Source organism: Spermophilus citellus (genome assembly GCF_964194105.1).
Source record: "Spermophilus citellus genome assembly, chromosome: 16".
NCBI classification, from domain to species: domain Eukaryota; kingdom Metazoa; phylum Chordata; class Mammalia; order Rodentia; family Sciuridae; genus Spermophilus; species Spermophilus citellus.
In genome coordinates, this window is record NC_138196.1 from 65,816,070 (window position 1) to 65,830,719 (window position 14,650).

The 14,650-nt window shown below is 33.9% G+C and overlaps 2 protein-coding genes across 5 annotated transcripts in view; one reads left to right on the plus strand and one right to left on the minus strand.

Annotated features, from left to right (window-relative positions):
• The window catches only part of CBR4 (carbonyl reductase 4), a 78,208-nt gene that overhangs the window by 35,558 nt on the left and 28,000 nt on the right, over positions 1-14,650 (plus strand). The gene's annotated exons all lie outside the window — the stretch shown is intronic.
• Positions 12,216-14,650, minus strand: part of PALLD (palladin, cytoskeletal associated protein) — a gene marked incomplete at its 5' end in the record, with an annotated part of 362,920 nt that continues 360,485 nt past the window's right edge. For 3 of the 4 annotated variants that reach the window (XM_081269806.1, XM_081269807.1, XM_081269805.1), the window contains one exon: positions 12,216-14,402. In XM_081269806.1, coding sequence (XP_081125932.1) covers positions 14,230-14,402 — 173 coding nt within the window. In that variant the 3' untranslated portion in view covers positions 12,216-14,229. The remainder of the gene's footprint in view (positions 14,403-14,650) is intronic. The other variant, XM_081269804.1, reaches the window with a different exon arrangement.

Sequence of the window (14,650 nt, forward strand, 5' to 3'; positions counted from 1 at the left end):
TTGGTAGTGTCTACATTTTAACAAAATTAATTCTTCCAGTCCATGAACATAAGATTTCTTTCCTGTGTGTGTGTGTGTGTGTGTGTGTGTGTTTTCAATTTCTTTCATCCTAATTTTGTAATTTCCATTGTAGCCATTTTTTCTTTGTTTAAATTTATTGCCAGGTATTTTATTTCATTTTTTGTAGCTATTATGAATGGGATTGCTTTCATGATTTCAGCAATCTCATTGATATGTATATAAACACTATTGATTTTTATATTTTGATTTTCTGTCCTTCAATTTTACTGAATTTGTTCCAGTTTTGATGGAGTCTTTAGGTTTTTCTGTATATAAAGTCATACCATATGCAAAGAGAGATAATTTGACTTCTCCCCATTCCTGTTTGCATACTGTTTATTTTTTTATCTTGCCTAATTGCTCTGGCTAAGTCTTGTACTCTGTTGAATAAGAGTGACAAGAATGGACATCTTTGGCTTGTTCAGATCTTAGAAGAAAAGCTTGCAGCTTTTTTCTATTCAGTATGATGTTGGCTGTGGATTTGTTATATAGAGCCTTTATTATGTTGAGGAATGTTTCTTCTATACCTGATTTGTTCAGAGTTTGATCATGAAGGCACATTAAATTTTATGAATGCTTTGTCTGTATCTATTGAGATAATCATAGGATTTTTGTCCTTCATTTTGTTGATGTGATATATTGTGTGTACTGATTTGCATATATTTGGACATTCTTGCATCTCTGGAATAAATCCTACTTGATCATGATGAGTGATCTGTTTGATGTGATGTTGAATTCAATTTCCTAGTATTTTGTTGAGAATTTTTGCATCTATCAAAGATCTTGGTTTCTAGCTTTGTTTTTGTTGTTGCTACCTATATATTAAAATTATTAGTTAACTCATGTTCTCCACTAGATTGTGCAGTCATGGAGTATGTATTATATTTTCTCTGTGCAGTGTTTCTGCTTCCTTGGTTTGGTACTTGGCAACAGTAGACACTAGAGAAATTTTTTTTAACATAAAAATCAAAAGGAAAGTTGTCAACTTTGAGTTAATATGGCTCTATGTATTTATGAAATAATAACTCTATTGTAAAAATTACTCTTTTCCACCAAATGTACAAAAAAGAAAAAATTCTGCTTCTGGAATAGCAGCAAACAATAGCAAAATGGGAATAAATTCCATTTCCAATAATATCAAAACCCATAACATTTAGGAATAAGTTTAACAGAAGTATACAACTTCTACATTGAAAATTACAGAATATTGATTGCTGAGAGAAATTAAAGTTCTGAATAGAGAAATGTACTATATTTTTGGATTGGAAGACTCAAAATTGTTAAGATGTTAGTTTTCTCTAAATTGATCCACATATAGATTCAGTCTAATCTCAATCAGAATTCCAGGAGGGTTTTTAATAAGTGCAAATTGAAAAACTGATTTTTAAAATTTATATGGAAATGTACATAGATTCGCCAAAGCAATTTAATAGAAGGTGAACAAAATTGGAAAAATTATATTACCTCATTGGATAAATTATACCTGTAATGCCATGTAATCAAGAAAATAGCGTTCTACTGATTTACATCAGTGAAACTAAAGAGAGAATCCAGGAGTGGATCCACAAAAGGGCAGTCAATTGATGATTTTTTTTTTTTTTTAACAAAAACACTAAGGTAATTCAATGAAGAAAGGAAAGACTTTGAGCAGATGGTGTTGGAACAACTGGATAGTCATGTGGAAAAAACACCTTAACCCCCACTTCACACTGTACACAAAAATTAATTTTAAATAATCAAGGCATATATATATATATATATATATATATATATATATATATATAAATATAAATTATAAAACTCCTGAAAACCAATATAGGAGAAACTGTGACCATGGAGTAGGCAAAGATTTCTTAGATAAAACACAAAACCCTAAAAGATTGGTAAATTGGGTTTATTGAAATCAAGAAATTTTGGGGCTGGGGTTGTGGCTCAGTGGTAGAGCGCTTGCCTGGCATGTGTGAGGCACTGGGTTTGATTCTCAGCACCACATAAAAATAAAGGTATCATGTCCATCTACAGCTACAAAATATTAAAAAAGATATCAAGAAATTTTTATTTCCCAAAGAAACTTCCAAAGATATGAAATGAAAAAGGGGGCTCAGTGGTAGAGCACTTGCCCAGCATGTGTGAAGCCTTTGGCTTGGTCCCCTGTATCCTGCAAAAAGTAACCAACCAAACAAAAAATTTAGGAGAAGGACATGGAAAAAGCGAGTTATAGTCTAGGCGAAATTATTTGTGAAACATTTGTTTGTTTGAAAAAAAAAGACATCTGAAATATATAACAAAATTTTACAAGTAAATAAGAAAGCAGTGAAATAAATAATGGCCCAAAGATTTGACTACTTCACAGAAGGTATATGAATGGTCTTATGTACAAGAAAATGTGCTCAATATCTGTAGTCATCAGAGAAATGCAAAATTAAAACCGCAGTGGGATATCACCAGATACCTAGGAGAATGACGGAAATGAAGAAGACTTACAATAACAGTTGAAGATATGGCACAATTGAGACATTTTTATGTTGCTGCTGAGAGTGTAAAGTGCTACAAACTTTTTGAAAAACCATTTGGCAGCATCTTAAAAAGTTGAACACAAAACAGCTATTCTGTTTCTAGATATAAATAAAAGTATATGTCCACACAAAGATTTGAACATTATTGTTCATGGTAGCACTATTCATAATAACCAGTATTATAAGCAGTGCACATATTCATTATTGAGAGTGAATTAACAAAAAATAATATTCCTACACAATGGAATATTAGCAACACAAAAAGAACTCCAGCTACTTATATACATGGATGAAATGCAAAATACTTATGCTAAGTAAAAGAAGCCAGATTCATAAGGGTACATGCTGCCTTATTCCAGTCACATATAGTTCTTGAAAAAGGGATCTAATCTATAACAACAGAAAACAGACCAGTGGTTGTCTGGACCTGGAGGTGGAGAGAGGGATGAACTACAAAAGGGCTAGAGAAAACTTTTGGAAGTGATGTAAATATTTTGTGTTTTGCTTGTGGTAGCAGCTTCATTGCTGTACCTGTCTTCAAAATTCATCAGATTATATATTTTAAATGATAAATTATGCTTTGATAAAACTGGTAAAAGGAAAATGGACAATGGTGGTAGAGGAGGTGAATTTTGGATGAGAACTCATCTATGTATGTTACTAGACAAAGTACTATTCTCGTCTTTTAGTTAGAAGCCTCTTAAATTGTCATAATGGTAAGTCAATTACTTTTGGTTTAATTTAAATAGAACAATTTAATATCAATTTCTTTCTCTGAAAGTTTGCATGGTGAAGACTTCAAATGAATGGTGCTGATGCAATTGGTGTTCAGATTGTATATTAAAGGGACGATTGTTTTTCCTGGGAGTTTCAAAAATCTATGCTTTGCCTTTAAATCATTTTAGATGATTAACATATTTAAATATTGTGAGTATATTTCAAGTTAATACCTCATATACTTACCAGGAGTACAACAGGAATCTTGTTTATGTGTCTTTACTGGAAAAAAAAATTTTTTGTAGTTGTAGATGGACAACATGCCTTTATTTTGTTTGTTTATTATTATTTATATTTAGATATAAATAAAAATATATGTCCACATAAAGATTTCATCCATTTGTATATGCGGTGTTACAGATGGAACCCAGTGCCTCACAGGTGCTAGGCAAGTGCTCCAACATGGAGCTATAGCCATAGCCCTTTACTGGAAATTTGAGTGACCTTTTATACTAACTTTTCATCTCCTAAAAGGTGATTATGTCACTAATTTTTAGCATTCTTCTATAGATTATGTGAAACATCCCAGTATAGGGGTTCATATCTTTTGCAATGAGGCTAGTAGAAAGAAAAGGTCTTTGGAGCCAGAAAGTCCTGGTTTCAAGTTCTAACTCTGTAACTAATGGTGATTTTGTCAAATTACATTCTCCCCTGGGCCTGTTTCCTCATTGGGAAAAGAGAGTAACACTTCTTAGATTTGAATGAAATAGTATTAAAGTACCAGCCTAAGCCTGGCTGGTAGTAGGTCTTGGTGGTATTCCCATTCCTCCTCTCAGGAACGCTGGTGCATGCCATCTGAAATTCTCCCAGTGTTGGAAGCATTTGGTTTTGTATTCCTGTTTTTTTTTTCCTACTTTAAAAAAATTGGTTAATTGTAGTTATACATAACATTAAGATTCATTTTGATGTAATTATAAAGAATATAATTTGCTCTAATTGAGTCCCCAGTATTTTCCCTTTCCCTTTTCTTCTCCCTCCCCTTTTCCTTTACCTGTACTTTCTGATCTTTCTGCTATTTACTTATAGTTTAGTTTTTTTAATTAGTGTCTTGTGAATATACACAATGATGAGATTCACTGTGCTATATTCACATATGTACATAGGAAAGTTAAGTCAGAATCATTCTGCTGTTTATCCTGTCCATAGATCTTCTATTTTGATGCTCCCTGCCTTTTCCCTTCCCCTCTCTAATTTTGGATTAGCTTTCACATATCAGAGAGAATATTCAACCTTTGGCTTTCTGAGTCTGACTTATTTCACTTAGCAAGGTAGTCTCCAGTTCTATCCATTTACCAGCAAATGCATAATTTCATTCTTCTGTATGGCTGAGTAATACCCATTTTATATACCACCTTTTCTTTATCCATTCATCTGTTAAAGGGAACCTAGGTTGGTTCCATAGCTTGGCTATTTTGAATTGTGCTGTATATTGATGTGGCTGGGTCCCTATAGTATGGTGATATATTTTCTGGATCTTATTTCTCAAGTCCTGTTTTCAGATTTATCTATTCACCTTGATCTGAAGCATGCGCGTTCTAAACAGTATGATTTCTGGTTTGTTCATAGGATGTTAACCCTGATCTTTATCACCAAGTATACCTCAGAGAGTGAATTCTTATTCTAAAAGCAGTGCTCCTGTGTAGATTGCATTATTTACCCCAGACACTTTAATCCCTTTACTTAAAGGATCAGTTAGAAGTAAATATTTGTGTTCCCTCCGGCTATAAGGGAGCTAGCTGCCAAACAACTATGTAACTTTCCGTGGTTACCCAAAATCTGACTCTCTTTAATCATATCTTTCCCTATGACTTTGTTGTGTGAGCTCTGTTGAATCCCTTGTGGCCATTGCTGCTCCTTAGCTGAAGCTTTTATACTCTAGGTCTGGATTCCACAGTCAGCTTGACCAGTCTCTGACAGGCACACATGATCTCAGTTCTAAGGCTGGTTGTCCCCACTCTTAATATTTGATCTTCAGAGGGGGTGAACTGGGGCAAAGGACAGTGTGTATTCCTACAGAACACTTTGAAGTGCTGCTTTCCACAGCGGCCCTGCTTTGCTTGCCAGTTTTCCACAACTATGAAATGTCTTTTGGTCTTTTGAGTGAGAAATGTGACCTAAGTAGCAACTTGAAAGCAATTGAAAAGAAAATTGTAATAACATATAGTATGTTCTTCTGTCTTTGAAAGAGTAACTATTATCCTAGATCAAACAATATCATTTTTATATTGTTTGTTTAAATTTAGTTTTTCTATTATTAGTTACACATTAAAGTAATTTGGAGAGTAATTTTCTTTTTAAAAAAATATTTATTTTTTAGGTGTAGTTGGACACAATGCCTTTATTTTATTTACTTATTTTTATGTGGTGCTGAGGCTCGAACCCAGGGCCTCACTCGTGCTAGGCGAGCGCTCTATAGCTGAGCTACAGCCCCATACCCTGGAGACCTGGAGAGTCATTTTCTGTTCCTTGTGGAGAACCATTTTAATATGATTTATTTGGTATTAATCTTCTTATTTTAATTAACATATTTCCTGATTTTCAGAATTACACATTATCTATAAACTTCCCACTGAAGGAATCAAAGATTTACCTCTCTTTGACTAGTATACCTACCACTGCTATGTGCAAACATAGTTTCCATCCCCTGTTAAATAAATCTTCTGTCTTTTTTGGGTTTGTTTTTGGGAATTCTCAGTCTTCTTTTTTAAGTTTTTTTTTTTTAACCTTTATCTATTTTTGTGGCACTGGGAATTGAACCACTGAACTGCACACCCAGCCCTTTATTATTATTACTATTATTTATGATTATTTTGAATTTTGAGACAGGGTCTTGCTAAGTTGCTGAGACTTGCCTTCAACTTTGGTTTTGTTATTTCTAGTTCTGTGAAGAATGTCTTTGGTATTTTGATGGAGACTGCATTGAATTTGAATTTCACTTTTGGTAGCATGGCCATTTTAACAATATTGATTTTTCTAATATTCATGAATATGAGATATCTTTTTTTGTGGTGTGTGTGTGTGTGAGATTGAACCCAGGTACACTTAACCACATCCCCAGCTCTTTTTTTAATGTTTTATTTTGAGACAGGGTCTCACTAAGTTGCCGAAGCTGGCTTTTTTTTTTTAAATGCTTAATCTTTTTTTTTAATATTTATTTTTTAGTTTTCAGCGGACACAACGTCTTTGTTTGTATGTGGTGCTGAGGATCGAACCCGGGCCGCACGCATGCCAGGCAAGCACGCTACCACTTGAGCCACATCCCCAGCCCCCAAAGCTGGCTTTAAACTTGCAACTCTCCTGCCTCAGCCTCCTGAGTCACTGGGATTATGATCTTTCCATTTTTTACTGTCTTTTTTCTATATTGTTTTTCAGTGTTTTAGAATTTTTATTGTAGAGGTCTTTCATTTCCTGCTTAGGTTAATTCCTAGGTGTTTTGTTTGAAGTTACTGTAAGTGGGGTTATTTCCTGATTTCTTTCTCAGTGAGTTTATTTTGGGTGTATAGAAAAGCTACTGATTTTTATATGTTGATTTTTATATCCTGTTAATTTGCTGAATTTGTTTATCAGTTCTGACATACTTTTGAGGCAGTATTCAGGTTCTTCTAAGTAGAAAATCATGTCTCTGCAAACAGATAATTTGACTTCCTCCTTTACTATTTGTATTCCTTTTCTTTCTCTTGCCTGATCTTACTAAAATTTCAAGTACTATATTCATTAAAAGTGGTGAGAGTAGACACCTTTGTCTTATTTCTGATTTTAGAGGAAACGCTTTCATTTTTCCCCATTCACTATGACTTTGGCTATAGCTTTGTTATATATGACTTTTATTAAGTTGTGGTATGATCTTTCTGTACCATGTTTCTTCAAGGCTTTTATCATATAGACATGTTAAATTTATCAAAGGCTTTTTCTGCATCTACCAAGGTGATTATGTGATTTTTATCTTTGATTCTGTTTATGTGGTATGTTTATTGATTTGTGTATTTTGAACCATCCTTGTGTCCCTGGAATGAAACAAATTTGATCACGGTATATGAACTTTTAAAATGTTGTTGAATTTGATTTGCAAGTATTTTATTGAGGATTTGTGTATCTATGTTCATCAAGGTTATTGATGTATAAGTGTTTTTGTTGTTGTTGTTGTGTCATCAGGTTTTGGTAGCAGGGTAATACTGGTTTCATAAAATGACTTTTGTTTCTTTTTAAACTATTTTAATTTTAGTCGATGGATAAATAAATGTCCAAACTTATAGGGTGCAGTGTGACATTTAAATATACATATATGTACATATATAGTGAATAATTGTGTTTCTGTGTACATAAGCATCCATGTGTCTGCAAACACAAACAACTTGCTCCTTCCTATTGTTTACAGCAGTATCTGTCTAGAGATGATGATTTCAAATTTTGTGGGCACAAATCTAGGCAAATTAGGAAGTATTGCTTTTCATGCATTTGCAAAACAAATTCAACATTTGTAAAACACAGTCTAACACTGTTATATCTTTTGAAATGAGGAAACAGATGACTAGCTTATGGAAAATATAGACTAGATATTTATAAATTCAAAGCTATCAAGTTGTTATGGTTCTTTTTGAAACAAGCCTTTTCTAAAGAAGACTAATGACTAATAAAGTGTGAGTTCAGGCACACAGGCAGGAAATTGGATGAAAATCCAACAAAGTAGGACACAGTCCAGAAGATGTCTTAAGGGTAATGTTCACAGAATGATTTTGAAAAGTTCTTTTCCTCTCTGTTTTATGAAATAGTTTGTGTAGTATCAATTTTAACTCTTCTTTAAAAGTCTGATAAAATTCATCAGTGAATCCATCCAGTCCTGGACCTTTTGTTGTTGGGAGACTTCATTACTATTTCAACCTAATTGCTGTTTGGGTTCTAATATCCTTTGGGTTCAATTTTAGTAGATTGTAAATATCTAAAAATTTATCCATCTAGATTTTCCACTTCATTGGAATACAGTTGGAATCATTAAATCTAAAGCAGTAATTGTTCAGCAGCCGTGGTGCCCACATTGCACACTGGTTTTTACTATTCACCTGTCCTACATACGGTAACTTTCCTGCAGGGATAGAAACCCTTAGTGAAAATCAATTGTTGGTAGCTGTGATGATGAAGAGGTCTGAGAGTAATCATTCTTAGTATAAGAATGAGAAATTTTGTAAGGAAAATTATTCTATATGACAGCACTTCTTCAAGTTTGTTGCATAAGATATTTCTGGTTTCTTATGGGGACAAAATAAAAAGAAAAAAGGTACTTTTTAAAAAAAAATGTCCTTTGGCCAGTAAAGTGTGAGACTTGCTGGGTTAAACAATGTCTTTATTGCAAGGCATAACAGTATTAGACGTATGGACGTGTATATCTAATTTCTGAGAGAGGACATACAGTATGTGCTGACAGAATTCTTTTCCCGTGGGGCATAACAGAAACCAACATTCCCTGGAATACATTCGAGGAAATATTGTTATAATAGAATTTATAGATCTATTTGCAATGGTCTTTCCTCCTGACTGTCGGTCTGATATCAGCATCCTGTCTCCTCCAGCTTGAAACCTGTGGTGCCTTTCATCTTCTTTCCTTCTCTTACCCTCTATGACCAGTTGCTGCTAAGCTATTTTGCTGCTCCCTGTATCCTGCATCTTCTGTTGTCCTCTTTCCGTAATCCTTTTCTGGCCTTGAATCCTCACAGCTGTCTTCTCATTCATCTTTCCATGCTGTTTTCGCTCTCACTTAGCCATTACATATCTGCCAATGTAATCTTTATGAGCTTTTCAGTGTCAACCCCCTATGCAAAAACTTTCAGTACCTGTTGTGCCTATGACAAAATACAAACTTCTTAGCCTGCCTGGGTGCGACTCTACCCTATTTTTAAAACTTGTGGCAAAAACCTCATAACAGAAATTTAAGTGTCCAGTGCACTATTTTTCACTATATGCACATTGTATTGCAGATCTCTAGATCTTTTTTCATCTTTCTTTTCTATTTATTGAGTATTTCCTTTTCCCCAGCTCTTGGCAACTACCTTTCTACTTTCATCTAAGAATTTGATTAATTTACGTACCTTATGTATCTTTGAATGGCTTATTTCACTTAGCATGATATACCTAAATTATCTAAATTATTTGCCACTGCTTCCCAGCATGGACCTTCAGCTAATTATGTAGTTAAAAATTTTTAAACTCTTAAAAATTTTATCATTTTATGAATTATTTCAAATATGAAGAAAATATGTTGAAAATAATATACTTTCCTACATCTACAGATGTTAACATTTTTCTGTTTCATATAATTCCACCCTGCTTTTTTTTCCTTTTTGGTACCAGGGATTGAACCCAGGAGCACTCAACCACTGAGCCACATCCCCAGCTCTATTTTGTATTTTATTTAGAGTCAGGGTCTCACTGAGTTGCTTAGTACCTCACCATTGTTGAGGATGGCTTTGAACTCATGATCTTCCTGCCTCAGCCTCCTGAACCACTGGGATTACAGGCAGGCACCACCACACATAGCTCTGTTTCATATAGTTCCTTTTTAAAAAGTAAAAAAAAAAGCATTATGTGTTTTTCTGAAGACCTTCTTATTAGGCATCCCTTCCAGAGGAACCACTTCCTGAAATTGGTTTTATTTCCATATATCTTTTAAAAATGTATGTTTTAAAATATTTGTAAAATTGATTTATATAAACAAACCCATACTCTATACATCTTTTTGTAACTTCCTTTTATCACCAAATATTGCTTTTGATATTCATCCATTTTAGGTATAAATCCAATTTTTCACCTTAACTCTTGTAATATTCTGTTGTATGGGTAAATTGTAGTTTATTCCTTCTACTAATGAGCAATTTAGGTTTTTAAAATGTTTTTCCTATACATTGTAGGAGTGAGTATACTTGCCATTGTCTCTTTTTCTATATCTTTGAGTTTCTCTAGGCATGGATCTTAATTTTTTGTGTTGTTTACCTTCTCGACACTCTAGTATATCTTATGGATTGCTTCTCAAAATAATGTTTACAAATGCATAAAATGCAAAGAAAATAAATTATTTAAAGTAATTATTAAAGTATTAAAAACAAGTTTTATCATATAATACACATGGCTCCAAGTCACATCATTTACTGGTAGGTCTAATAACTTCCACAAATTTGAAGTACTGCCGAATAGAAATGGTTTTTTCAAGATTTGCTGTATTTGTAATATAATTTCTATGGGGACAAGCACAGGTACTTTTACACTATTGTGTTTCCTTGCTTACATTCATAATTGAGGGAAATTTTAAATTTCACCTAGGGGCTAATAATTTTTTCCCTTCCAAGTTCAAAATTTTGCTATTCATCCAGTTTTCCTGGTTGTATACATTAAGTAACTGAAATAATTTTAACAAATTATTTTAGTTTACAAACTATATAGAATAATAACTGACAGTTATTGAACTCTTAGTATGTGCTGGGTACCATGTTAAATTTTACATGCATTGTTATCTCATAAATCTTCACACAAGAAAGAGGAATTAGTTTTATCTCCATTTTATAGGTAAGAAAACTGAAACTTGGAGAGGGAGTCACTTTCTCATGGGTCCTACAGGTCACTCATGATCAACAAAGCTAAGATCCAAATCTTGGTTGGCCAGCTACAAAACCCAAGTTCTTCATTACCATGTTATAGAATCCATATTTCCATAATGTAAAGAAAATCATACTTTTCATTTTATTAGTCTCTACTACTAGGCTAGCTAAGGTGATTATTGCATTTTTTTCAAATCAGAGATAAATTCAGCATTAAAATATATAGTAGATCTTGTAAACTACAACATAAGAAGGGATAGGGCATTGGGGATAATGTGAAATACCCAATTCAGGCCTAATTCAAATGTATACATAGAGTTCCATCACAGAGCTTATGTAAAAGATGAATGTTTTCAATTTATGAAGGCTATGAATTACTTAAATGACAAGCTTTATCTTCCCCTGCCCCCGTGGTGAGAAAGCTTAAATGTATTGTCCACCTGTTGTAACTATCTAGCTATTAGTGCAATATACAGAGAGATGTATATGAGAGAGAGAGAGAGAGAGAGAGAGCGAGAGTGTGTGTGTGTGTTGCTCATGCCTTGTTCCATTATTGCTTTTCTTATTTTCTTCCTTTGATCTTTATTTCTGTTATCTTGGAATATTTTATGAACCCTTGCAATCCATGGCATTGGTGAACACATGCATTTACATGGCTACATATAACAAATTTATGTGGTAGGCAGAATTCTAAGATGGTACCCAGTCTCTGTTTGCTGTACGTACATACACCTTCTCTTAGTCATCTAATCAAACACAAATGTAGGTGCTACCCTGAAGGGATTTTATACATATAATTAAGGTTCCAGATCAGATGACTTTAAGAAAGGGAGATTATCTTGGGAAGCCTGACTCAATCAGTGCACCTATAAAAGGGACTGGCTCCTTGACAAATGAGAATCACAGTGCGAGAAGGATCTGATAAGAGGGAGATTCACATTGCTAGCTCTGAAAATGGACAGTTCTACCTGGCAAGGAATACAGGTGGCCTTGAAGAGCTGAGTGCAGTGTCTGCCTGACAGACAAAAGACATCTGTCCTACAATTTCAAGTAACTGAATTCTGTTACAGTCACTTGAGCTGGGAGGAACATTTTGAGCTTCCAACTAGAATGCAGCCCAGCTGACACCAATTTTAGTCTTATTGTGAACAGAGAACCCAGATGCATCATGCCCAAACTTCTGATATGCAGAACTATGATCATTAGGATGTTGCTTGAAGCTTCTAAAGAAGGTTTTGCTAATTTATTACAGCAGCAGCAGAAAACTAAAACAACTGAATATTTTGCTTCACAAAATTGCACTATTATTTGTTAAATATTTATTGATGTTAAATCCACATTACACCAGCACAACAATCCAAAGTAGTATGATAGTACTTTTTTTTTTATAAATACAACATAAAAGGTGGCAAAATAATGCTAGTTAATCCCAAACCCAGCAAATTAGCAAAAAAGTCACATTCAGAACAATTTGGCAATATATGACATAAGTCATAATTCTACAATACAGATATAGGTCCAGGAGACTGTCTGTATAGTATCTTAAACTCCATGTTAGCAATGCATGTAAGTGTGGTAAAAGAAACTTGTACCATGCTGTATAGAACATCTGCCACCTGGTGCTCAAGCCTATTAATCATTTAAAACTTGGTTGGTTGGTGTTCTTACAAAGTAGAAAGCTGTACATGTGAAGCAGTAATATGAAATATATGGGGTGGTATACAGATATAAAATTATTTAAAAAAATACTATGTATGAATTGAGTAACTGAGCTAAGAAAGTTCAACACTTTTATTATAAATAATGAAAGATATATGTGTTCTGCATAAGGAATACAGTGTTTTCTTTTCATAGCAAAGTACCATTAAAGCCTCATGTTTTAGACTATTAGGCCAAATTATTTTTTCTCATTTAAAAATTTTATTGGTTCCGACTTAAAACTATCAAGTCTGGTCAGAATCAACTCAGTCTAGCTGATGCAGAATCGTATGCATTCAAAAAGCAGTCTTTGTAGATATGCCTTTCAAACTACTCAGAACCCAGCACCTTCTTCAGGCAAGGTTTCGCGGCAGCAGGGGAGTGAAATAGCTTCCATTCACCATATCTAGTGCCAATGAAAAAAATGCATTAAGCACAGACTTGTTTTTGACTCTCCTTAACTCTCCATTTCCATCAAGTACACTAGATTCTACAGGCAATTTCTCATTTATGCCACTCTTGCGGTCTCAATCCATATTCAACTTGCTCTACACATCTAAAATCTTCAACTACTACACAAACTTCAGATAACACTGAAATCTCCATAGCACATGTGCTCCAAACTTCCATCTTGACTTGTGAATGGCAGTGTTTTTTCACCTACACCTTACGATTAATTCTGAAGAAAACCAAAGAAAAGCCTGGCCTTTGCCACCTCTCCTGCCCCTTCTACTTTTTTCTAAATGAATACAATACAATTGTGCTGGTAGCATTTTCCTTCATTCTCCTCCCTACTCCTTCCAAACCCTCTTTTCCTCCAAATATACTATATACCTTGGTCATTTGGGCGGTTTGGATGCCTTTTGTGGAATGAACTATAATATATATCTGCTTTACTCACAATACTTTATATTATTTATATTTAAATTAGCCTTTTAATACGGTTTGTAAATAAGCTTCTTACCAAGGTAGCATGAAAAGAGAATACTACACAAAAGAAAAAAAAAGGTTAAGAACGAAGATATTAACCTTGTTAGAAAACTCTTGGTATTAATAAAAATTAAGGCAAGTAGTTCCTTATGATTTAATATAAAACAGTTTGCAAAGACAAGGCATTTACTTGGATTTCTTTGTCATTTTCTCTTCCTTTTCATCCTTACATATTGCACTTGGTTCACTGTAGCTGTTGAATACACTGCACATTAGAATCATTGTAGTATCACATTAAACATTTCACGCTATTGTGCTACATAGCACCTATAGTTTGTGTTTAAAGGCACTTGTCGATTTATGTTTATTTTTGAACAACTGATTTCCTGTAACATTTTGGCATTTCAGAGCACTTTAATCACGCAATTCCAAGTTTTAAACTGAACAATAAATGTGAATTTTTTGTGCAATGTGTGTCTTTCTATACGTATCACCTACTTAAACTCTAGTTTGGTATGTCAAGTAAGAAAAATATTATTTTGGTGTTTTTCTTTTTATTTCTTATAGTCAAAGGTATATTTCTGCCTTTTACATAACGTGGTGGAGGAATATGTTGGTCAAGGCAATGGCGGTTTCGGTGTTTCAACTTTAACAACAATGTTGGATCACAGGTCCTCACTTTCTACCAAGCCAGTATTCAGTGTCAGGTGAGATGGGTTGGCTTCAGGTTGGAACGCTGCTTTGATGTCTAGTCCCTGGTCTGAAAGTGCTGCATAGCGACTGGCTGAGGGCCGTACTTTTTTTGGCTTGGTGGTCTGTGGCTGCTGATGCCACTGGGCTACAAAGAAAGAGTAAATTAAGATTTTTAACAAAGATACACTTGGAAAGCCCTTAAGTATTTCAAGTAAATACAGAATGTCTTTTGACATATACCAGGCACATATTCTTTGTGAAAGACAACACATCCATTGTGGAGACAGAAAATCTAGGGATACCTTTGCATTTTACTTATATGTTGTAGATTTATTGTCTGTATTGGTAATAAAGGTCAAGTATAGTTTATTTTCATTTTAAAATAATACTGTA